Source organism: Mixophyes fleayi, chromosome 5 (assembly GCF_038048845.1).
Source record: "Mixophyes fleayi isolate aMixFle1 chromosome 5, aMixFle1.hap1, whole genome shotgun sequence".
Lineage (NCBI taxonomy): Eukaryota > Metazoa > Chordata > Amphibia > Anura > Limnodynastidae > Mixophyes > Mixophyes fleayi.
This window is the reverse complement of record NC_134406.1, coordinates 181,240,119-181,266,128: the sequence shown is the minus strand read 5'-3', so window position 1 is coordinate 181,266,128 and position 26,010 is coordinate 181,240,119. Positions and strand designations below refer to the sequence as shown.

Below are 26,010 nucleotides of genomic sequence, written 5' to 3'. Positions count from 1 at the left end.
TGTGAATCTCTCTCTAAAATGAGTGTGGCGAGCCATTGTCTGATCTGATAGGTCAGCCTCCCAATTCTCCAGGCGCTTTGCATGGGATATGTTTAGGCACAGCAAAGATCTGCCTATGGAGTATTGTCGAAGCGTCAGACTAGGGGACCTAGTGTTATTGTACCTCCCTTCTATGGGCCTCCCACCCCTTAATTCGAGTACTTCGGATATGTTTAAAGGGAATGGCACTAGTCCTATGTTATGCTGCCCTTGAGGCACATGAGAGCACACCCAACACTCGGTTTGGTTTAGTACCTTACCCACCAGGGAGTGATAATCCTCCAAAGGATGCCCGCCCATATTCAGAGTACTGGGGGACTGGCATCGTTGGATGCATCTCTCTTCAACTAGGGAGTTGCAGAACTTGCAGATACAATACTCATCAGACAATAGCCCCTCACACTGCCTCCGAGTTCCTGAGCTAGCAGACCTTTTCATAACCCCTGGACCAAGTTTGATAATGGGCTGCTCAGGATATCCTATTAACTTTAACTTTTCTTCGGCCTCCATTTCATCAGTATCACTCCCAGAACTCTCCTCCGTCCTCCATTCTCCTTCACAAAAATAGAATGTCCTAGAAAAAGTAAAAACAAGGAAAATCCTGGAACAAAAGAAAAACAAAAACCGCCACTCCATCGCTGGAAAGATAGTTCTGAGGCAACGTCTCTGGTTCAGGTGTCTCAACTGCAGGCTTTAGGTCTCCCGGAACAGGCTCACAAGTGACAGCTCTATGTCATCGGTCTGAGTCTTGTCTTGCACTTTCTCCGGATTATGGACTCTCCTGCAGTGGGTGGAATGGACCCAAGTGTCTCTCTCTGCAACCTTCAGTGATGTAGTACTGGTCAGCAGCACTTGGTACCGGCCTTCCCAACGGTCTGTTAAACAACCTGAACGTAAGAAATTGCGGATCATAACATAGTCTCCAGGTTCAACATCATGACAGTTCGTCTCTGGCATACCAGGTGACAGCATTTTTAGTTTTTGTTGTTGTTGTTTCAGCTGTCTACTCATTCTTATAAGATATTGTACAGTCACTTCATTATTACACTTTAAGTCGTTTTGTGGACTCACGATCAAATGAGGTTGTCGTCCGAACAGTATCTCAAAGGGGGACAGATTAAGAGGAGGTCTAGGAGTGGTTCGAATGCTGTGGAGGACCAACGGCAAAGCCTCAGGCCATGCCAACCCAGTTTCAGCCATTATCTTACCTAGTTTGTTCTTTATAGTACCATTTGCTCTCTCCACCTTACCACTGGCTTGTGGTCGGTAAGGGGTGTGAAGTCTGCTACTGATTCCCATGAGTTTACACATATTTTGGAAGACATCACCAGTAAAATGGGTACCCCTATCACTTTCAATGATTCTAGGGATACCGAACCTACACACAAAGTCTTGTACAATTTTCTTTGCAGTGAACACAGCAGTATTAGTGGCTGCCGGATATGCTTCTACCCAACCGGAAAACACATCAATACACACTAACACATACTTTAGATTCCTGCACGGTGGTAGTTGGATATAGTCAATTTGTATTACCTGAAAAGGTCCGTCTGTAGGAGGGATGTGGGATGGCTCAGTTGGAATAGTTTTCCCAACATTTTTCCTCAAACAAGTAAGACATGACATTGCTTTCTTACCAGCTTGAGAGGAAAATCCGGGAGCACACCAGTATGCTCTCACCAGTTTGCACATACCTTCTTTACCCAGGTGAGTCAGGCCGTGTGCTGCTTCAGCCAGGCTTGGATAGTATGTTCGGGGAGCTACAGGCTTACCTTGTCCATCCCTCCAGAGTCCTGAGGACTCTTGACCACATCCCTTCGCCTTCCAGACCGCCTTCTCCTGCAGGGAACACAAATCTTGCATTTCAATTAATTTCTGCGTGTCTAATGTCTGAAAAACCATCATAGTCTCGGTCGATACAGTCATAGGTCGCCCTGCTGCCCATTTAGCAGCTTCGTCTGCCCTGTTGTTGCCCAATGACACTGGGTCCTCTTCAAAGGTATGGGCTTTGCACTTTATGACGGCTACTGTTCTGGGTAATTGTATCGCTGTCAGAAGTCCTTTTATGTGTTGTGAATGTGCTACTGGTGTACCTGCTGCTGTCGTAAAGTTTCTAAGACGCCAAAGGGCCCCAAAATCGTGCACTACCCCGAAGGCGTACCTAGAGTCAGTATATATATTGGCTGATTTACCCTCTGCCAATTCACACGCTCTCCTTAGTGCTACCAGTTCCGCCACCTGGGCTGAGTGAGGTGGGCCAAGGGGTTCAGCTTCTACCACATCCTGATCGTCTACAACAGCGTAACCAGTACATAGCTCTCCTGTCTCTGTCTGTCTATGGCAACTTCCGTCTGTATAAAACGTAAAATCTACATTTTCTAAGGGGGTGTCACGTATGTCGGGCCTTGCAGTAAAGGTCTGATTCAGGTGTTCCATACAGTCATGCGTGTCAGTATTCTTGCCTAACTCATCATCAACCAGGGTCTCCTCACCTCCCACCCTTTGTGTCTCTTGAGACACATACGGAAGGTATGTAGCTGGATTAGGGTGCTACATCGTTTGATGGTGATGTTTGAGGGTGCCATCAGGGCTAGTTCCCACTTTGTGAATCTAGCTGAAGAAACATGTCTGGTTTGGGCTGAATTTAACAGAGCTGATACAGCATGGGGTGTATAGATGGTTGAATTATGTCCTAATACTACATCCTCGCTCTTACTTACTAGAAGGGCCGTTGCTGCTACACTTCTGAGACATGTTGGGAGTGACCTTGCCACATTGTCTAATTGTGCACTGTAGTATGCTACCGGTCTGCTAGCGTTACCATGTTTCTGTGCGAGGACACCTGCTGCACAGCCATCAGCTTCTGTACAAAATAGCTCAAAAGGCTTTTCATAATCAGGTATTCCCAATGCAGGTGCTCTTGTCAGACTATCTTTAAGGTTAAAGAACGCTTGCTCTGACTCTTCTGTGTGTACGACACGTTCTGGTTTTGAGGAAGAGACTAGCTCCTGCAATGGTAATGCCAGAATAGAAAAACCTGGGATCCATCCCCAAGAAAGTACGAATCTGCTTCTGGCTCTGTGGCAGGGTCATGTGTTGTATGGCCTCAATTCTGTCGGTTGTCAGGTGTCTTAGCCCCTTAGTGAGGCAGTGTCCTAAGTATTTGACCTTAGTCTGACATGGCTGTAATTTATCCTTTGCCACCTTGTGCCCTGTTTGTGAAAGATGAAGCAACAACAATTTAGTATCATGTAAACATGACATAAAAGAATCAGAGCACAACAACAAATCGTCCACATATTGAATTAGAACAGACCCATTGTGGGGTTGAAAGGATTGCAAACAGTCAAGTAAGGCTTGGGAGAAAATACTGGGGCTGTCAATGAACCCCTGGGGTAGTCTGGTCCATGTGTATTGCACTCCCCTGTAGGAGAATGCAAAAAGGTATTGGCAGTCAGGGTGAAGAGGGACTGAGAAGAAAGCAGAACATAGATCAATGACAGTAAAATGACTGGCAGACGGTGGAATCTGCATGAGGATGACAGCTGGATTCGGCACTACGGGGAATTGGCTCTCAACAACTTTGTTAATTCCCCTTAAGTCCTGGACTAATCTATAGCCCCTCCCCCCACTCTTCTTCACAGGGAAAATGGGACTATTTGCTGTACTGGCTGTTCGAATTAAAATCCCTTGTTGTAACAGCCTCTCAATAACAGGATATACCCCTAGTTCCACCTCCGGTTTTAATGGATACTGTGGGATTTTTGGAGCTATCCTACCACTTTTTAGATTGACCATGACAGGGGCTACGTTTGCCATCAGTCCAGTGTCCTGTCCATCTCTGGTCCATAGGGAACCTGGTATTTCCAGCAACATCCCCTTTACTTGAGATGGACTTTGTTCTATAACAGGAGAGTGTAACATTAACCTTTGAGGGGTGTCCAATATGTCCTGTACCTCATGTGCAACCTTCTCGGGTATATCTAGGAACACACCATCTGAAGTACAGTATATGACACATCCCATTTTACATAACAAGTCTCTCCCTAGCAAGTTAGTAGGAGCCGCTGCAGCCAAGAGAAACGAATGCTTAGTATGCAGAGGCCCGATAGTAACTTCGGCGGGTTTAGTTAGAGGATAATGTAACACTTTTCCCGTTACCCCCATAGCTGGAATAGTTTTACTGGTCACCTGTAGATTGAAAGGAGAGGTTATCACAGATCGGGCCGCCCCTGTATCTACAAGAAAAGTTTGTTTCCTACCAGCTATGTCAACTATCATTGTTGGTTCTTCACTCTGACTCTCAGTTAACCTCACTGGCTGTAGACTACAGGTATGACCTGACCCCTAGCGCTGACTATTATTTTCTCGCGCAGCATTTGCTGCTATAATATGCGCGGGTAGCTGTGTGTTCTCTTGCCTATGTGTGTTTCTCCGTGGAGGATACCTATATGATTCCCCCCTTGATGTTTCTTTCCTTGCTTCTGGACAGAATCTCCTTATGTGTCCCTCTTTCTTACAGCGAAAACATACCATGGCCTTTTTACTTGAGTTGTATGCTTGGTATGATTGTGGTTGTGTGTGTATTCCTTCTAAAGCCTGAATACTCACCGTCATCAACCTATCACCTTTCTCTTCTTTTTTCCTAAAGATATTTTTGTCATGTTCCACAGCAGACTCCCTAAGAGAGTCTACTGTGATACCTCTCCAGTTAGGTAATGAGGTTTGTACCCTTGTTTTTAAATTTTCCCTAAGACCATCCATTAACACTCCTACAGCTACTTCCCTGTGATGTGGATCCTCTCTTATGTCAGTTACTCCGGTAAAGTGTGTTATTGATGCTAGCGCCCTAGAAAAATAGTCTGCTGCTGGTTCACTATCCTTTTGCTTAATGGTGAAAATCTTACTCCAATTTACTACTACTGGAAAATAGATGGCTAAATGTTTGACAATTTGCTCTATATTCTTTTGGTTAATCTCATCAGTCAAGGTGTCATCTTCCTTCAACAAACAATCTTCAATGAATTTTTGTATGTTAGTATTGGGAGGAAGACACGCCCTCAACACTACACGCCAATCCTTATTGGTTGGTTCGTGGGCATTTCCTAAGTCTTTAACAAATTTCTGACACTTAGCCAACTCTTTTCTAGGATCTGGGAATTCAGTCATAATGGAACGTAATTCTGATCTAGTCCAGGGACAATGCATTGTAACATTTCTTAAAGGAACTACACCATCCTTGTCCGGTTTCCCATTGGGAACTGATATTGTGCGGACTGGGAACGCACCCTCTGGTACACTGACTTCAGGGGACACTACAGGATTTGCTAGTTCTAGATTTAAAACGCTTTCACTTCTAGTGATCACGCTACTCTCACCTATCTCAGCCATTTTCTCATACTTGCGCTGAGCCTCTAGTACACTAACAGCATGGGCAATGGCCGAAATCACAGTGGGTTCATCTTCAGTTTCAGATACACTTGGTTGAAACTGGCTTAAAACAGGGTACAACTTAGCAATCTTTCTATTTTCAGTTTTAACAACGGCTGTACTTACCCCTCCCGCCACATAAGGTGGCGGGGGCGCGCTTGCGCTGAGTTCGCCACGCTTCGCAACAGTTACATCCGCCTTGCGCGCGCTTTTCGTCACGCCTACTTCCGGTTTGCATTCGCTGCTCTGCCACGTGTTACTTTCCATTTGCCACAATTTTAAACAATCATTATGTCTATTTCTCTTTTTCGTTGACTTAATCAACCAAACTTTATCGCTTACGTTATTTAGTACTTCTGAATAAAAACTTCCTATTGTTGGGAAAGGCCTATCACAATCTTTGGTCATCTTGACCCACGTGTCGCAATACGCAGTTGCGTATGCACCATATTTCTTAAACATAAGATACCTAGCTGACCCCAGCGGTCCTTCCTTAAGCAGCACAACATCAACCATCTCTAGCGTTTGCTTCGCACCCATTGTGAAAACAACCTATTTCTCAACGCTACGCAAAAAGACTTTTTACCTGTTCTCCTTTCAAACAGAACTTACTAGAGATTATTTATCCGTGGACGGTTTCACAGGCTACGCCCACGCACCTCCTAACCCAGAAATATCACTATGGACAACAGAAATATCAGCTCCTCGATATCCTGGATCTCCACAAAATTCTGTTGAGTATTACTGAACTGTTAGTACCGGGGTTTTATACCCGTTTGTACCAGCGTAATTCCTCTCAGCCGTTCAACCCAAGTCACAAGCACGGTTGTACAACCATGCGGTCCGATCGCACCGCTTAGCAATACTAACTATTACTAAACTTTGCGATTACTCTTGGGGAGAAAGTTTCCAAAAGCTTTTTAACTGTTCTCTTTTCAAACAGGGCTTTTGCTGCCAGTATACCTGCCTTGTATACTACCTCGGTTGCAAGCCCGCCTCGTCAAGCGGCAACCGATATCCCTGTCCTTTTGACAGTAAATCAACTTTCACTTCAAAATCATACAATCACAAAACACATACACCTTAGTTTTCTGCGCAGAAAATCAACAATATTCCCAACAATAGTGATAGTGTTTCAGAGATTTTCACAAGTGATTTATACTATGCATGTATAACTATCAAATTGATTGTTTAACCACGTGGCAAATCTACCGGAAGTTCGCGTACGCACAGCAGGAAATACACATACGCTAAGCAATGTAATACAGTTAAAACGCACAATGACAGAAAAAAAAAGAAACAGTTTTCTCTTTTGTCCCTAGGTTCTAGTTAGCGTGCCCTAGATAATGCAAAACGGACATTCGGTTTCGCAACACAGAGTAAAATTCAGGTTTTGAACACCATGCGTTCTTACCCGTTTATGACGCGTCTCCACCCTTTGTTGAGGAACCGAAATCCGTTGGTCTTGCGTATCATCGGCAACGAAACCTCCAAAGCTCACGAGCCCCCAAATTGTTATGTGCGTATTGTCGCTAACCAATAACGATTGTCGAACCTCGATTTGTGTTTCCAAAGCACAAAGATTTATTCGCAAATAAGTAGAATAATATGCTCAAGCGAAGTAATAGTAAATACAGCCGTTACTTATCGCAGGCGCTCTGGATCCAGTGCAGTCATTCAATCCTGAAGTCTGGGGACAAGATGTCTGCACTCTGGATCACAAGCTGCTGCTTATATACACAATCAAATACAGTAATACAATGAAGATGGTATGGCTTGCATCTATTGGTCCGGGTCTCAGGAATGTCCAAGGGGTCGTCAATCATTGGCTGGTTCATCCTAAGGAATCCAAAGGAGGGGGTCATCTCTGCAGGGGGTATGCTCTGCTCTTCCCGCCAGGATTCCTTAGTCTTAAGTAGTTCATAATTCCCTATCATTCATAACTTGCGTATGCACTCTGCGATTCCCTCGCAGAGTGAACCAAACAGTAGGATATGTAACAAGGTTCATTATGATACCACTCATGATGTTATTCCCTCAACCCGTTCCGTGTATTTCACTAATATGCATGTAATTCTGATATAACATATAAATACTACCATATTTCGACATAACTGACTATGTGTTGCAACTACCATTAATGTGTACTATTTTATAAATATGCGTGTTTGTGCGAATGTATGGTAAAAGACCAATTACTGTTGCTGCCACGTGTAGTGGATGCGTACGCCCTTTCACGCCGTAGCGTGCCCTTGTACGTCGTAGCGTACCGTACGCATCTTTTCAGACAAAGACAACCAAGTTTGCTAGACTTTAATTGAAATGACTTTATCCAATTTACTGACTTCGACAGGGCCTTGAATCATCATCATCATTTATTTATATAGCGCCATCAAATTCCGCAGTGCTTTACAATTGGGAACAAAGAGAGTAATAAAACCATATTGGGTAATACAGACAGCGGTAAGAAGGACCTGCTCACGAGCTTACAATCTGTGGGAAATGGGAGTTTGATCCATGAGGTTAAGTGCTGCATATTGTCCAGTCAGAGTGCAAAGGTGAAAAGTGCTTAGTGGGCTATATGATCCAATCAAAGAGTTGTTGTCTTGTGTGAACTGTGTAATACACTGTAATAGGGTAACATAGGGAGGTTAAGATGGTGGTTGAGGAATATTATAAACTTGCCTGAAGTTAGCTAGGTTTTCCGAGAACGCTTGACTAAGAGTAATAGTTCTTCACTAAATAAAGGACACTGCTATTTCATCTCTACATGAGAGAAAGACATATCAATTATATTTCCATGCTTTAGGTGGAATGAGGTAACTCGACGAATAGAAACGTGGATATCCATACATGAGCTGAATGAGAACGGGGAATACATGTCTGTGGAGTTAAATCAGGCAAAGGACGTGAACACAGGTGGCGTGTTCCAGCTCAGGCAGGTGAGTTGAGAGAGCAGTTTGTCTTGCCTGATTTTTGTCATGACTTTCTTTATATCATTTAACACCTTTTTTCTTTATTTAGGGACATTCTAGAAGAATCCAGGTGACTGTGAAACCTGTGCAGAATTCTGGCACTTTGCCTCTGATGGTTGAAGCCATCCTTTCTGTTTCAATGGGCTGCATCAGTGCTCGGTCCACCAAGTTACAGAGGGGGCTGGACAGTTATCAGGTAACTAGAGAGAAACAGATAAAAATAGTGCAAATTGTATTTATTCAGACTGCAAGTTTAATGATTAAACCCTTACAGTTTAGTAGTTCATTAAGATAAATGACTAAACTGGTAAAGCAGTGGTTGTAATTGAATTTCATTGGTTAGACACACTGTACTCACTTACACTGTTCTACTTTAATTATAGTTTATCAATTTCCTTTATGCATTCGAAGGATAACTGATATTATAAGTAACACCTGGTCCCATTAGATAACTTACCTTGAGTGCAATGTTCAGTGGGTTCTCCTGATGTGCTCTACGCTCTCTCCTGTATGCTCATGCTGGCAGCATGGTGTTGGTAGACAATATGCTGCTTGTTTGGAATTGACCAAGCTGACTAGAGCAAGGAGAGTGCTGCAGACTTCATAATATTTGCCTGGCTCCTGACAACTTCTCCAGGAACAAAACGCTGCCGATGGGAGCATTCAGGAACTAAGCGGGCTGTGGCTCGTGTGCACAGGATGTCAAGGAACATGCTTGATATCCGGAACATTGGAAGCTAGGTAAGTAACTCTTTGGGACCAGGGATTACTGAGGATAGGATATGCCATGCAAAACAGAATTTTCAGCTATGGGTGGAATTATATTTTTTCTTTCAATTTCCTTCTATATATGTTTTCCTTACATGTATTGCTGGCAGTGAATGTTAAGAAAAGAATGCAAAAAAAAAAGGAAATAAACAATGACTGTTGTGTCAATGTCCAGAAAATACACCGATCAGCCACAACATTAGAATCACTGACAAGTGAAGTGAATACCATTGATTATCTTGTTACAAATTGCTGAAAAAGCTAATGCTGTCTATGATGGAAAGGTTTTAGAAGACACAGTGCATCGCAGCTTGCTGTGTAGCTGCAGACTGGTCAGATTGCCCATGCTGACCCCTGTCCACCATCGAAAACGCCTACAATTGGCAGGTGAGCACCAGAACTGGACCAAGGAGCAATAGAAGAAGGTTGCCTGGTCTGATGAATCTTTGTTTCCTTTACATCATATGGACAGCCGGGTGGGTGCATGTCATTTACCTGGAGAAGAGATGACACCAGGATGCACTATGGGAAGAAGGCAAGGCAACGGAGGCAGTGTGATGCTCTGGGCAATATTCTGCTGGGAAACCTTGGGTCCTGGCATCCATGTGGATGTTACTTTGACACGTACCACATACCTAAACGTTGTTGAAGATCAAGTACACCCTTCATGGCAATGGTATTCCCTGATGGCAGTGGTCTCTTTCAGCAGTATAATAAGCCCTGCCACAGTACAATAATTGTTCAGGAATGGTTTGAGAAACATGACAAAGAGTTCAAGGCGCTGACTTGGCCTCCAAATTCCCCAGATCTCAGTCTGATCGAGCACCTGTGGGATGTGCTGGAAAAACAAGTCCAAACCATGGACAGGACTTAACATCTTGGTAGATACCACAGGACACCTTGATACGTCTTGTGGAGTCCATACCTCAACGGGTCAGAGTTATTTTTGCAGCATGGGGAGGAACTTACACAATATTAGGCAGGTGGTTTTAATGTTTTGGATGATTGGTGTATATTTGTAATGCCATGTGGTGTAACATGAAGCACAATTTAAAAGTAACTTTATATATTTAAATTATCAAAGTGCTTAGCTCTATAGAATAGCCGCTGTTTCACAATGTTATACATTGTCTCTTACTGAGGGGCACAAAGTGATACATTTTTTTTTTTTCATTTACGTTATTTCCGGCCATTGATATTCATTCAATAAAGCACTGCAGTGATACTGCAGGGCAGAACTGAATATATGAAACTTACTACTTACATAGTGCTTGCACAAATAGGGAAATGTGTGATTTTATTAATGTCCTTTACAAAACAAAGCATACTACATGCTACAGCAAGATAAATGAACTTGTGTGGATAATTTACCTGTTTATTCAAAAATTGATGTCATGATGCATCTGTAACATCTAAATGTGCCTTGGACAGATAAGCAGTTTACTCTTTCAATATTGTTTAGCATTGTGTATATAACATTGTGTTACGGTACTACTGCACCTTGCTTTGTTACTTTGTGATGAAAGCCTTGCATGTCCTGTTTACATCATGTATTCTCTCCTACCAGAAAAATGATGATGTTGGTGGTGATGATATGGATAGTTACCAGGTATTATTACAGTGGCTTCTTCCAATCCCGTGGCATGGGACAAAGTTCTGCTCTGCACCACAACATGGAAAGAGGGGGAGGAGATCTTGTGAAGTGTGGGGAGAGATACTTGGGATAGAGGGTGGTGGGGAAAAGCTTGGGAAGCTGGTAAAGGGGAGCTTGAAAAATCACACCTTGCCGCCATCGCTGAACCAACACCTAAAACGCTCACAGATTTGTCACTATGTATAACTCTATCTAATATAATTCCACATAATATGTAAGCTTTGTGTAAAGGTGGCACAATATACTGTCGGCTTTGTATAAAGGGCGCAGTTTACAAGGAAATAGTGAGTAATTAGCATAATGCATGCCATTTTAATTGATCAAATTGGTGGATACCTGTAAATTAAAGAAATATATATAGATCACATTTATATAAGGGATATATTAGATATGCATACTAATTCTCAATCCTCAGCATTGAATGAAATCCTGCTGTATTAAGCTTTGGTGGAGGAATGCCCGATGATCATTCACATACACACATTCAGGATATAACCCTTAAACTAGATAATGTAATAACCTTGGTTTGGTCCTGCCTTATAAGGCATCTGACCAGAACACAGCTATTGTATCAGCAATAAGGTACAGAGTACATCTTTTAGACTTGCGATTTTAAAGGAATTGTGCTTTCAACTTTGTATAACTAGATCCAAAGATATATTGTAAAACTAGAATACATATCCGTTCTATACAAAAATGTTGGTAAATATTTTGGCAGGATAAAATGGAACATGTGCATTTAATAACATGTAAAAGATTACTAACTATACTATGCTAATTCACAAATGCACTAACTAGTGGCTGACCACATAATGATGCTTTGTACCATTCTTGCCAGAAACCAGTAAATAAGAGGCATGATGCATGATGGGGTTTAATTTGCATGGAAGCAAGTATTTACATATGGAACTGCTGATAATCTCTTTTGCAAAAGAAAATTGTATGCAGAACGAATGGTGGAATTGCATTCATCTGTTTTTCTTGGATACCTTAAGAAAAATAGCAAGCTCATCGTCATTCCACCCTTTTTTGCCATTAAACATATTTTCTATTATATTTATAAAGCAACCAGTAACACAAGTAGTGTTTTATGTGCTCCATATTTGTTTTTGCAGCTGCCACTCAAACAGAGTGTCTAAGTTAACAACAGAAAAAACAAAAACAATATGCATGTTAGCACTAATTCAGCAAATATACTGCATCTTTTAAGTTGGTCTGCATACAGATTGAGACATCTGATTTTTTTTTCTTTCCACCCCCCGTCTCCAATTTTTTTTATTTTTTTTTAAATACCAACATAATAAACTGTTTAATGGCATAACTTGTTAATTTTCACTTAATTCACATAGCAAAAGGTTAATTGAAAAATCTGGAACGATAACATTTTAAATATATATTTTGTATCTTTCAAACAGGAGGAAGATTTGAACTGTGTACGTGAAAGGTGGTCAGAGGCACTAATTAAACGCAGGGAATACTTGGACGAGCAGATTCAGAAAATTATCAATAAACAAGGTTTATATGTTGATTAAAATTAAATCAAAATTTTTGCACACTTTTCCATTTTCATATATATGAAGTGTTAACAGAAACATATTAGTTGTGTGAACATGCAAAGTATAAAATGCACATACTGGGATGCTGGGGGCATTCAAGAAATCAAGATGAAAAAATGCTTTGAAATAAATAAGATAAGAAGAGGTGCAGTACCACTTATGGCACTAGGTCATAAGTGGGCAAACTGGCAAATAAGTGGGAAGCCACAGGCAAACTGGGTGCCCATGGCTTCCTGGGGGGGTGCCATGGTGATCTCACAGGGGTGCCGCGGCCAGGGTTGGTGGTAAGCAAGGCTGGGTACTACTTGGTATTTATTTTGGATTAGAGGTACCTTGAAAAAATGATTGAGACCCTAGGGGTGCCTCGAACTCAGAAAGTTTGGGATCCACTGCACTAGGTGGTTATGCAGAAGAGCCCTTCCATTCCATATTTATTGTACAGTGACGTTTACAGACTCAAATGTGAAAGTATTTATATATGCATATCATTGTATATATTATATGTATACTATTATTATATAAAAACAAAAGTTGTTTGCCATTATAATGCCTTGCAAAATGAGTAGATTTTAAATTTTAAAAAAAAAGTTTTTATGCTGTTTGACAAAAAGGGTGGATTGTCTTCCATGGAAATCATGTGGTTGTTCAATCTATAACTCCAATTCTACCATCTGCCCTCCAAGCACTATGTGCTTGGGTAGTTTATGCACCTTGCCAGGTATATGTTAGATTAAAGGTCAAATATGCTTCAGTAATTTAACTAAAAGCCGTATATAAGCTGTCTATAAAAATACATCGTTTACATACTCCGTCAGAATGATCTTCTAGAACTAAGTGATTATTTTGGAATAGCTTCTATTTTTTGGGAAAAAAAATATACTTCTATAGCATTCATAACAAAAGCACTATATAGAAGTATGGAAAGCTGCATTTTTTTCTGTAGCAGACAGTCAAGCAGTGTCATTTACATATACATTTAGTTAGATTTAGATGACAAGCTCCCATGCTTTTAACCCATGTGTGCCCTCCACATTTATTTTCACACTGCCATTTACTCTTTATTATAGTAATCTAAATGGTCATGCTTCTTGCAGAGAAAACTGAAGACGATATTGAGCGGGAGGCACGGCTGGTGGAGCAATGGGTTGGCTTAACGGAAGAGAGGAATGCAGTGCTAGTCCCAGCCCCAGGGAGTGGCATTCCTGGAGCTCCAGCACACTGGTAGGTTTTGCAATGCAGCAGTGTTGTTGTTATTGTCTATCAACCATTAGTAATCAGATCTATGTATTCATCTGTATACACCACAAGTAATTAAAACCAACTAAAAAGAGGATTTTTACTTACTGTAAAATCTATTTATCTTTCTCCACTGGGGGACACTGCCAGACATTGGGGTATAGTAGTGGGTTTGGGAGTTTAGGCACTAAAACTTTATGGTTTTTACTCCCCTCCTCTGCTATGCCCCTCCTCTCCAGTAGATACCTCAGTTTTGACTAACCAAGTGTACTACAAGGAGCTGCCCCAAGGGGCAAAGATCTCTGCAGACTTCGCCTTTAAGAGAAGGTCCTCTAGATATGGGAATATCGTGACTCCCTTTCGTCTCAGGACACTCGCCATGACGGCCATAATTTTGGTGAACACTCGAGGAGCGGAAGCCAGACCGAAAGGGAGGGCCCTGAATTGAAAATGATCGGGACCCACCGCAAACCTCAGGAGACGATGATGCTGTTTCCAAATGGGAACATGCAGATACGCATCTTTTATATCGATGGAAGCTAGAAACTCTCCCTCTTCCATCCCTGCAATGACTGTCCGAAGAGACTCCATTTTAAACCTCTGGACTACCACTTGCTTGTTTAAAGACCTGAGGTTCAGTATAGGGCGAAAAGTTCCGTCCGGTTTCGGAACCAAGAAGAGATTGGAGTAGAACCCCTGACCCCTTTCTTGCCCCGGCACCGGAATCACCAATCCCGCTCCCTGAAGCTTTGACACTGCATCCAGCAGGGCCTGACGTCTGAGGGGACAAGCGGGCACCGGTGAAGACAGGAACCTTGCTGGCGGAGACTGGATTAAGTCTATGACATAACCCCTCGACACCACTCCTCGAATCCAAGCGTCCGACATGGCTGACCACCACTGGCGCTTGAAAAGAAGGAGCCATGCCCCCACTACGGGTACCCTCATGGGGGCCAAGGAGTCATGCTGTAGTTTTTTCACTGGGACGTGACGTTCCTCGCCTGGGAGCGCCCCTACCTCTGCCGCCACCTCCTCTAGAAACGGCCGGCTGACCCCTTGGTGGGCCACCACGGCCCTGAGAGAAGGAGCGAAAACAAGCTTGACAAGGTTTACGAGAACCCATGGGAAGAATTTTACTCTTTCCCCCTGTGGCTACCTCAATCACTTTCTCAAGCTCCGGCCCAAACATAGTGACTCCATCAAAACCGAGGGTATGCCTAATACCTAACACCAGACTCTCAATATTACCCACCGAGGTGGTCATAACACTCAGTGAGTCTTCCTCCTGAGTATCCAAGTCTAAATCCCCATCCTCATCTGATGGGATATCAGAGCCTGGACTACGACCCTGGTTTACATCCAGTGAAGCCCTTTTAGCTCTGTGGGAGACCGCAAGTAGGCAATCATCACTCTGAGTCAGAGAACTCTGTGAGGATGTGTCTGCACTTTCCATCTGGTCACCCCCCCCCCCCCCCCCAACTACTACATGTGTGGAGCGCTGCCCTGCAGTGAGAGATACCTGACAGTCTGCATTCTGACGTACCTCTGCAGCCTGTAACATCACCGTAGTAAACTTTTCCATGGCAGAGGCAAAGGACCTAAACCAAGGCGGCTCTTCCATGGCTACCGGTGTCTGTGCTGGGGCGGGACGCTCCTGAGATCCGGCCTCACAAGCAGCACAAAGGGCAACTTTGTCATGCTGTCCTTTTGGGAGTTTTACTTTACATTTGGCACAAGTAAAATACAATGCAGACCCTCCAGAGGATCCCCTATCAGAGGTCTCTTTGTTAGACATAACTGGTTAAATACAGTATAAACTGATTATAACTAGACAGATAAATGATTAGTGTCTAAGCAGTTAATGTCAAAATACAGCAATACACAATTTGTAGCCAGATCTATATACCCGGGTACAAATCAGCCCCAAAGTAACTTTAACCTCTCCCGCTAGGCAGAACAATCAACTATGAATGTTTAAAATGTTTTTCTACACAAACAAACACAGGATTTAACGATACCAATCACAGAAGAGGTAAATGAGAGGAGAGAAGCGACATGCAGCTACTCGCTAAAAATGGCGACTCCGCTGTGCAGGATCCTGAGAAGTGCGGGAAACGAAGGTCCTCCTCCAGGTCCGCCCTCATCAAAAAAATGTCTGCTCCTCTCTAAGTTACCAAACAGCTCATCTATATTATGGCTGTCGGTAACTGCTCCACAACACGCTTGTTACAGTGCCCAGGTAGCGTGTGTGATTTCTGCCCTCCTCAAGCAGCGCCGCTCTCTATAATAGAGGTAGCGCTAACGGACCCCCGTTGCTCGATGTCAGGGAAGGTGGGGGTATGGAGGAGGGGGCTTGCTGGCTAGTCCGTCGCCGGGGAGAGATGGATCCTAGATCTCCCCCGTGCGACCTATCTCCGTGGCCCGCTGAAAAGGACTACCTCCGTGGGCACCTAAAGCCCTAATGGCGCTATCAACAGCTAATAGCTCGTTTCTAGGGGAGGAACTGCCGGCAAGACAGGTGCAAGGAAGACCCGGGCATCAGCCACTTCTTACCTTGCGTGGGGATCAGGATGAAGGAAGCCCAGGACTATTCACCCTCTCTGGGACTTAGGATCGATCTCCGCGAGGCACCTCTGAGAAAAAATAAAATAAAAACTTGAAAATCTATCACTAAACTAGGTATAGGCAGGAGCCTATACCAAACTGGCCTAACTCCTAAGGCACTAAAAAAAACCTGAGGTATCTACTGGAGAGGAGGGGCATAGCAGAGGAGGGGAGTAAAAACTATTAAGTTTTAGTGCCTAATCTCCCAAACCCACTACTATACCCCAATGTCTGGCAGTGTCCCCCAGTGGTAGGAGAGAGAAAGTTGTAGTTGGTTCTCAATGTAGGACATATTGAATCACAGACACCAAACATTATCACCAAAAATCCTTTGAGAATATATACTTCATTTAAAAATACAATTTTTTCCCATATTGCAAGGGCCAATATCTCCCTCTTATATCATTGATTGATTTGGTTATCTGTGCAGGACTCCACCAGCTGGAATGGAGGCCCACATCCCTGTCCTCTTCCTCGATCTTAATGGTAAGATACCTTGTTCTGATGAATCTTCACATCGCATATAATTTATTCAATTTTCTATTTAAGAGCTACAGAAAGACTGTCAGCGAACATAGAAAATGGAGTTGGGAATATGCAGGGTTGTAGAGAAGTGGGTGGGCCTGTTCTCTCTTGAGGGACTCCCTTTGCTTAGTGGTTAGCACTTCTGCCTTACAGCACTGGGGTCATGAGTTCAAATCCCGACCATGGCCTTATCTGTGTGGAGTTTGTATGTTCTCCCCGTGTTTGCGTGGGTTTCCTCCAGGTGCTCCGGTTTTCTCCCACACTCCAAAAACAAACTGGTAGGTTAATTGGCTGCTAACAAATTGGCCCTAGTCTGTCTGTCTGTCTGCCTGTGTCTGTGTGTGTGTTAGGGAATTTAGGCTGTAAGCCCCAATGGGGCAGAGACTGAGGTGAGTGAGTTCTCTGTACAGCGCTGCAGAGTTAGTGACGCTATATAAATAAATGAGGATGATGATGAAAACGACGACTGGTGGTGGTGATGTTAGTTGTGGCAGATAGGACTTTTGCCCCATCTGCCCATTCATAAGCCCATATGAGCCGGATTGTGGGCAGAGGGGGGCGGCAGTGACTGAGCAGGCCTATAGCGTTCACGTCATACCCCACATATACTGCATTTGCAGTGTTGACTCTTGCTGACGCCTGGGGGGGGGTCTTGGCAGTCGCACCCACCTAGGCGACACACATTACTGGATTTGGCTCGCAACATGGGGGGTGGTCCTCAGAAGCAAACGCACCTGGCCAGAGGTTACCCAGAAAATATATATATTGAAAAATAGAATATGTTCGGTAACCAATACCTTTAACATCCATTTCTCATTTTAAAGTGTATATGCTCTACTGCCTTTTATAAAAAATCATAATCTGTTTCCATGTTTTCCTCTGTTACTAGCTGATGACCTCAGTGCCAATGAACAGCTTGTCGGTTCACATGCAGCAGGTGTTAATTCCATATTACCAAAGGAGCATGGGAGCCAGTTTTACTACCTGCCAATCATAAAGCACAGTGATGAAGAGGTAACATTAGAACACCATTTTTTAAGAGGAAGTTTTAATTATACATGTTGTTTTGCACTGTGAGGAAAATAGGAGTTTTGTCATTAAGGCGGAGATGCATCATTCAAAATTTTATAATATATTTCATGTAAAACCCATGTACTAGGCACTTTTCCTATTCCACGTAATCAGTATTTCCAAGAAAATGTTAAACCATGATCCCTGCTCAAGAAAAGAAATCATAGTAACTTGACATGGTGTTCACTGCAACGGAAGATCCTACTTTCTGTGGATGTTCTTTCTAACTCTTGACATGTTTAGAAATATTTTGATGTAATTCATTATGAATACTGAGATTGGTGTTTTGTTATTGGCAGGTTTCAGCCACTGCTTCCTGGGACTCTGCGATCCATGACTCAGTGCACTTAAATAGAGTTACTCCACAGAACGAGCGAATCTATCTTATTGTAAAGGTCACAGTGCAGCTCAGCCACCCGGCTGCTTTGGAGCTGGTTCTCCGAAAGAGAATTGCGGTCAATGTATATAACAAGCAGGTGCTGTATTTTTAAGTTAATAAAAAAATTAATCCTGCACACATACCAAACTCCGAGTGCTGGGTGTTAGCTGATAATAGGCATCCCACTCCAACACATATGTAATGACAGATATAGTTTATCAGTATATGTGTTTTTTGTTATTTTTGCAATCAATGTTTATGACTATCATATAATCATTATCATGATTATTATGGAGCAGAAAAACAGAGATACATTCAGAAACAGAAACACAAGATATAGAATCCTGTAAAACTAATCTCAGTTTTTGTCCAACTTGAGTTTGGGTTTGTAATAGATATAAAGAAATAAAGGGAAAGTGCTTTTGGAACCTAAGTGTATAACTTTTATATCCATACGAATCCCATAAATGGAAGTCAAATTGGGTACTGATAGATTTGAAGCAGCTTGTCCCATATGCAGGTGGAACAGCTATCGCTGCAGGTGCTGCGTCCGTAGAGGGCTTCACTGCACATGCGCCGGCCCCTGTGCATGCTGGGGCTGCAGGAGGGATCAGTGTGCCTCTCCCTTTTTTGCCACGGGGCTGAAACGCATACAAAGAAGAGATTTTTTTTAATACTATGGTACAATGTGCACAGATGTGCTGTATTCCATAGCAGCTGAGTTGGTGTTGACTTTCATGTTAGAAACTGCCCTAATGAAATTACAATGACAAAATGAAAAATGACTATAATGAATCTCATGTACGTTTCTGCACATCGTACTAGGTTATTAAATAAGCTCATTGTGGGTGTTATGTTATAATTTATGTTCTTATTAATATGGAACAAATTTACCAAAGAGAGAGTAATCAATGTATGAAGTTATTCACAAGAAATCATCACAACTTTGTTTGATTAAAAACTAAATTGTTTTTTGTTTGCAGAGTTTTACGCAAAGCCTAAAAAAGCGAATGTCTACCAAGAACCTTTTCTATTCCTGTGGCGTAAGCTATGAAATTGTGTCTAATATCCCAAAGGTAACTTTTCTTAATGTTCATTTAAACCCCTGACACTAATAACTGGACAGGCAAATGCCAAAGATAACAAGTTTTCGTAGCCGATGGAATAATTATCTAGAATCCCACACAATCGGCAGGTCTAGACAGGTACCTCCCAAAAAAAGGCAGTAAATGGAGCACAAGAACAGAGATTATGGTTTTAATCAAAATATTTTACACAGCCCAAACAACTTTCATAGTATTCCTAGTTATTGGTCTTAGGTTTCTTCGGCACCAATATTCAACACAGTATTTAAATCAATGCTCTCCATATTCCTTCCAGTGTCCCATCATCTGACCACACAGTTGCTGAAGGCACTGGAAAAAAGCTAGTCAGCAAAAACAGGTCACATTTTGGAGAAAATTAGAACATCATTTGTTGATGTCACCATGCTGATGCTAACTAGCTTTTCTTAAGTGGCGACAGAGGTCTTTACCATAATACACTGCACGTAAAGGATTTTTTTTTCCTGTGCACAGCTAACCTCCTACTTTTAAACCTAAAAATACTCTGAATATAGCCTTATAACCAAAGCACAATTGCAGCATTGACTGTCCATTCTCTGGAACTTTTATTCTTTCATTTTACCAGGCAACAGAGGAGGCTGAGGACCGAGAAACGCTAGCTTTGATGGCGGCAAGGAGTGAGTATGAGGCCACGTCAGATGGAGAAACCTACATTGAGAAATACACACGTGGAGTCCTGCAGGTGGAGAACATTTTGGGCCTAGAGCGATTGAGGCAGGCAAGTGGTCACATAACAGATGAATGTGTATAGATATATTTAAAAATATTGAGGTAGTATTTCTGGAGTGTGTAGACAGCAAAAGTGTTCTCTGCAGCGTTTTGTATTGATCTGGTGTGACGGTATCAGTTTTCACCATTCAATTTGATGTCACACTTAGAAGCATTTCATAACTTAAGTCTGCCCATGTGATATTCCCATAAAACTGGGATTTATTTCTGTCATCTATTGACTTTTTTGACTTCAGAATATTTGTCTAGGATTATTATCTTTCTAGGATTAATACCTTTTAGGATGTACGTCGTATGTATAGGTTTTGGAAAGGTACAATATATGCACATGATAATAATAATCTCAATATATGTACATTCAACATAGAGAAATAAACACATTTGGCGAAAGCTATAAAATAATATATTTAAGAAATGACTAAGTACCTGTGTTTTTTCTTTACTCTCTACATTAAGGCGGTCACAGTTAAGGAAGCAATTTCAAACAAAACTAAGCACATTCGGAGGAGTCTCAGCACCCCCAACATGCACAATGTAAGCATTGCCTCTTTAGTGCTCCTTTACTAAACACCATATCAGTACTGCTAATGTGGTTTATGAAATCACTTTGAGACAGTTAAAATGTATTAATAATGAGGTTATTTTTTAACTTCAAGCTAGAACAACCATTATGTGTACCAACACCATATTTCTGTAACTTCTACACATATTATTCTGTTTCTGATTTGTAGGTGTCGTCTAGTCGTCTGGACCTATCTGGCTATGAAGAAGATGACAAGGTAATTAGATGGCTTTGGTGAATAGGTAGACCCTATTGGAAAGAGCAGTAACCTGTCTTCAAGAAAAATGATATATGCAGTTTATGAAGTACAGGTTATGTGAAGTATTGTATAACAACCTATATAATGGGCTGTGTGTGGACATTTCACCTCAATGTTATTTTGTGTATATGTTCTTACCAACATTATTATACTTTATCATATATTTGCAAAATTATACTCCTTGACTCAAAAATTATTTAGAATATAAATAGAAAATTTGTGTTTTATATTAATTGATTGGGTGCTGCTTTGAGGATTTTGCATTGAATCAATATTTGCTAACATATGTATATAGAAAAAAAATTCTCTGTGCATAACATGGTAGCACTGTAAATATATGTATTAAAACATTTTGGAAACATACTCTAAAACATCCAATGAGCACAGTTAGAGGTGTTGTCCATAAAGAACCAATTAGATTCTGGCTATCATTTATATAGCACAGTCTAGAAAATGATAGCTAGAATCTGATAGGTTGCTATGGACAACACCTCCACTTTTTCTTTTTAGAAGTTTTAGTAAATCTATCCCTTGGAGTTGGTTTGCACTGGATTTATGTACTCCAGCAGCTAAGATTTGATTTATAGTATGTTCTCACTAGGGATCAGAAAGCCAGCTAGATGTATCGGATTGCTCCTCCAGTTATAAAGATACGTCAGGCTATGGAAGTCAGCTCACCGAATCACCTAGAAGGAAGGACAATGGGGGAGGTGAGATAATTTTCATGCTTCCTATTATGTCATTTGGTCTAGTAGTGGATTTTTTAAAATATTTTAAAGTGAACCTGTTAATAATAAACAACATTTTTTATTTTAATAGCCTAAACAAACTTAACATTTTTCATGCTTGTTATAATGATTATTTCTCGGACATCCTGTGGAAGACACTGGAACACCATGGGGTGTGTATATATATATATATATATATATATATATATATATATATATATATATATATATAATGTTGTGAGGAGCTCTGGCACTTTAAAAGAATTCTTTAATGGCCAGTTCCTTCCTCTCTCTACCTAAAGTATCCTGTTTAGATTAGAGCTGACACTTTTCTTTTTGGGGCTGCATTACAGCCCCACCAGTTATGTCATTTATTAATCTTTTTTGAATGGTGAAGTGTTACTTACAGCTTGTTGTGTCACTCTCAGGTGCAGGCAGCTGAGACGGTGGGGCTGTGGTAGGAGCAGGCTTTTAGGGACGGTTTCCTCTACAGGGGGCCCGCTTCCAACGAGTCTGTTACCCAGAGCTACAAAAGCTAATTACTGTGGTCATGGAATTTAGGGGGTGGGGGCCCTCTTTCCTCCCTTGTAATGCTCAGGGGGAGTTCATGGTGTCCATTGTGACACCAAGGACACTTTCCTGCACATACCAATCTGGGAGGGACACCAATGTCTCTTTGGGTTCACTGTGCAGTCCCAGTATTTCCAGTTCACGGCCCTACCTATTTGGATTATCAACGCCCTCAAAGGTCTTTACCAAGATCATGGCGGTAATGGTGGAGTTGCTATGGACTAGGGGAATAACGGTTATCCCATACCTGTATGATCTTTTGATGAAAGCATATTTCCCAGTATTCCTTCTGGAGTCACAGTGGTAGATCTTGAACTTCAAAAAATACAACCTTGTAATGTAACAGAGGATGGTTCTCTTGGGGTTACTTTTCGACAACCTTTTACAGTGGGTGTTTCTGCTGGAAGAGAAGATTGTCTCCCTTTTAATCAAGAAGCCGGTGTCTGTTCACTTTTGCATGAGAGTTCTGGGCAAAATGCTCTCTTCCTTCGAGACAGTCCAATTTGCTCAGTTTCGCTTGAGGGAGTTTCATAATGAACTTACCTCGAAGTGGAACAGAACTCACTTACAGCTCATCTATCAATGCATTACACTGGCTGAAGAGAAGCAATCTCACCAGTGGATCTTCATTCACCATCTACCTGAATCCTTCTCACCTTGGATGTCAGTCTCCGGAGTTAGGGGGTAGTCGTCCTTCAACAGCGTTTCCAGCATCAGTGGACGCTGGAGGAGTCCAGGCTCCTGTTCAATGGCAGCTGAGGGCAGTACTAAAGGCACTGGCTAAGGCCCAGTCCATCCTGCTAGGAAGCAAAACCAAAGCAGTGGTGTATCTAAACCAGAAAGGAGACACCAGTAGCCCCAGGCTTCGTTGGAGGCGGTTCTCATCTTGCAATGGGCCAAAAGAAATCTTCAGGCCATCGTGGCTGTGTTTTTCCCGGATTGGACAACTGGTAGGAGGACTAGCTCAGCCACTAGGACGTTCATCCAGGGGAGTGGTCACTCCACCCACAGTTCTTTCTCTTCGACCGGACGTGGATCTGATGGTGCCTTGGCTAAATCACAAACTGGAAGAGCTACGGGGCCAGGTCAAGACATAAGTGGCATTTTTTGTATATACCTTCTGTGGTTCCTTGGAACTTTCCTCTCGTCAAACTCCTCCCTCCAGTAGCCATGCTTCTGAGGGTCTTTAAAGAAGATCAAAATAGAAAAAAATCCACGCAATCCTTGTGGCCCCCGAACTGGGCCAGGAGGTCTTAGTACTCTGACCTAATTGGCATGCTGGAAGCTTCTGCATGGAGACTTCCATTATGACCAGACCTTCTCCCTCAGGGACCATTCCTGCATCAACATATATCATAGCTAGCTTTAACGGGGTGACTATTGAAGCCGCTATCATATAAGATAAGGGTCTCTCAGACAGTGGTGCAGACCATGCTGCGGTGTTAGGAAGCCAGTCTCCTCCAGGAACTTCCATACATAGGGATACATTTCCTGCTGCATGCACAAATACGGTTCCATACTTGTGTCTTTAGTTTGTCTCATCTTCTCTACTTTTTTACAGAGGGTTTGGATCAGTTAAAGGTCTAGGTGTCCGCTTTGTGTTCTTCCAGAGACCAGAGAAAGCTGGCATTACTGCCCGATATCCATATTTTTTTCCAGGAAGTGTTGCATGTACAGCCTGCCTACGTCCCTCTGGTGGTCCCTTGAGACCTCAATCTGGTGCTCAGGTCACTACAACAGCCACTCTTTGGGCCTTTACAGTCAGTGAACTTAAGACATTTTGTCCTGGAATAATGCCTTCCTCCTGGCGATTTCTACAGCTCGCAGGGTCTCAGAATTGGCTTGTTTTGCCTTGTCTTGCAGAAGCCATTGTTACAACTTAAGTCCGTTTCCTGTATCCACTTGAACCAGCTTTTCGTCTGAATAGCTTTGAGGCTGGGAATAGCTCATTAGAGAGGCTGGACCAGATACACTCCTTTCAGATGTACATTAAGAAAACCAAAGAGGTGCATCGTTTGAATGTTCTCTTGATTCGGTATGATGAGCAGAAGAGAGGCTGGTCTGCCTCTAAACAGACTATATCAAGGTGAATAAGTGTGTGATCCATCAGGCTTTCACCAGCATGGGTCAGCCTGTTTCGGGTGCATGATTGCTCATTTTAGTCGCTCTGTGGGTACTTCCTGTGGGCTTCTGAACAGTTGTGAAGGGCAGCAATATGGTCGTCAATGCACACATGTTGTAAGCATTGATGCATTCTTTCTCATCTCACCAAATCTATACTCCACGGTGTTCCAGTGTCCCCCATGGATTAATAGATAATGATTTTACATAAGTGCCAAAATTTCCATTTTCCTCTTCTATTCTCCATGGCAGCAATTACAATGGGTCGAATCCCCTTCCCGTTTAGATAGGGACATGTTGGAAAACATCCCACAGATGGTATATAAGACCGCGCGTTGTTTTCTTCTATGTCTCTTCCTGCCTCTAGTAATAGATAAGTCAGGTAGTCTTTTATTGTTTTCTGTAGTGCAGGGGCTTACCTTTCTTAGAACCAGCACAGCATCATCCAATGGTGTAAGACAGTGGTGCCCCCCCACCCCAAATCCGGCTGCTCCTGATTTTATCAATATGGGGGCAGCTGACTTCTGCGTCACGTGACCTCATCTGCATTGTGCAGGGAGCTCACCCAGTATATCAAGAGGAGGAAGCAGTGCACTCTCTCCTTGCTCTCTGCAGCCCATTTGAAGTCTGTAGGCCAAATACTAGACTAGCTACCCTCACAACCAGAACTGTTGTAAGAAATTCAAGTTTGGTGCTGATTTTCTGAACTCAGTAGTCTGTATATGCAAATGCTGCATCATAGGTTACAGGGTGCCAAGATGGAGACCAGGCTGAAGAAGGGCTCGCAATTACTCTAAAGAGTTCTCTGACTTGGAAAACATTTTGACACAGTTTGGTGTGCAGCAGCCAGAGCTGGCAGTGGAATGCAGCCTGGGTCAAACTTAGTCAAACAGATGAAGTACAACTGTGCTAGGTAAGCCCTTAAGTTAGGGGTGCTTAATTCTTTATGGATATACACTTTAGTTAGTTAGTCTCTTCAGTACTCAGGGAGAGTCTGTATAAGAGAAGAGGACAGCATAGCATTTGTGGAGCCTGTGATAAGCCTTTAAGAATTGAGTCTGAAGGAGTCTTTTGTTTTCAACCCAAGGGAACATCTTCGCCCCCTAAACCATATAAGGAGTTTATATCCTGGATCAGGAACATCTGTGTGCTGTATAAGGGTTAAAGAGAACAAGGTATCGGACAAGCATGATTTTACTAGAGAGATACTGTCAGTCACAATGTGATTCTCCAGATTCCTCTAGTAATGAATTCAGAGAGATAGACACCTAGGATGTTTAATCTAAGGTAATGTGAGTTTTTGCTTAAGCATATATAAAATCTGTGGGTATGGATGAGGAAACAACTGCCACAAAGACTCATAAATCCCTTTTCGAACATTGCAATAGAAAAGTTATAGTTTTCACTGTATATCAGGTGGTGAAAGAACATATTCATAAACAGTGTGCAGAGGTGGATAAGGGTCAGTCTAACTCAGAGATTGGAATATATGTATCCATTCTGTGATGAAGAGGCTCAGAAGTGGAGCATGGTCCCAAAAATTGATGCACCTGTACCTCATATGTCATCCAGAACTACTATCCCTATTGAAGATGAGGGTTCCCATGTATAGGAGGATAGAGATTTGTTTTAAGGAGCTTTATATGCCATCTGTGACCATTTTGAAATCTGGCTATGGCT

At 42.4% G+C, this 26,010-nt stretch overlaps 1 protein-coding gene across 9 annotated transcripts in view; it reads left to right on the top strand.

Annotated features, from left to right (window-relative positions):
- KIF13A (kinesin family member 13A) overlaps positions 1 to 26,010 on the top strand; it is a 169,365-nt gene that overhangs the window by 119,170 nt on the left and 24,185 nt on the right. For 6 of the 9 annotated variants that reach the window (XM_075213122.1, XM_075213119.1, XM_075213115.1 and 3 more), the window contains 13 exons: positions 8,279 to 8,411; positions 8,494 to 8,640; positions 10,780 to 10,821; positions 12,282 to 12,381; positions 13,517 to 13,643; positions 16,693 to 16,748; positions 17,677 to 17,801; positions 18,158 to 18,334; positions 19,221 to 19,313; positions 19,927 to 20,079; positions 20,547 to 20,624; positions 20,822 to 20,869; positions 21,513 to 21,621. In XM_075213122.1, the coding sequence (XP_075069223.1) occupies positions 8,279 to 8,411; positions 8,494 to 8,640; positions 10,780 to 10,821; positions 12,282 to 12,381; positions 13,517 to 13,643; positions 16,693 to 16,748; positions 17,677 to 17,801; positions 18,158 to 18,334; positions 19,221 to 19,313; positions 19,927 to 20,079; positions 20,547 to 20,624; positions 20,822 to 20,869; positions 21,513 to 21,621 (1,388 nt within the window). The remainder of the gene's footprint in view (positions 1 to 8,278; positions 8,412 to 8,493; positions 8,641 to 10,779; positions 10,822 to 12,281; positions 12,382 to 13,516; positions 13,644 to 16,692; positions 16,749 to 17,676; positions 17,802 to 18,157; positions 18,335 to 19,220; positions 19,314 to 19,926; positions 20,080 to 20,546; positions 20,625 to 20,821; positions 20,870 to 21,512; positions 21,622 to 26,010) is intronic. The other 3 variants (XM_075213123.1, XM_075213116.1, XM_075213118.1) reach the window with 1 other exon arrangement.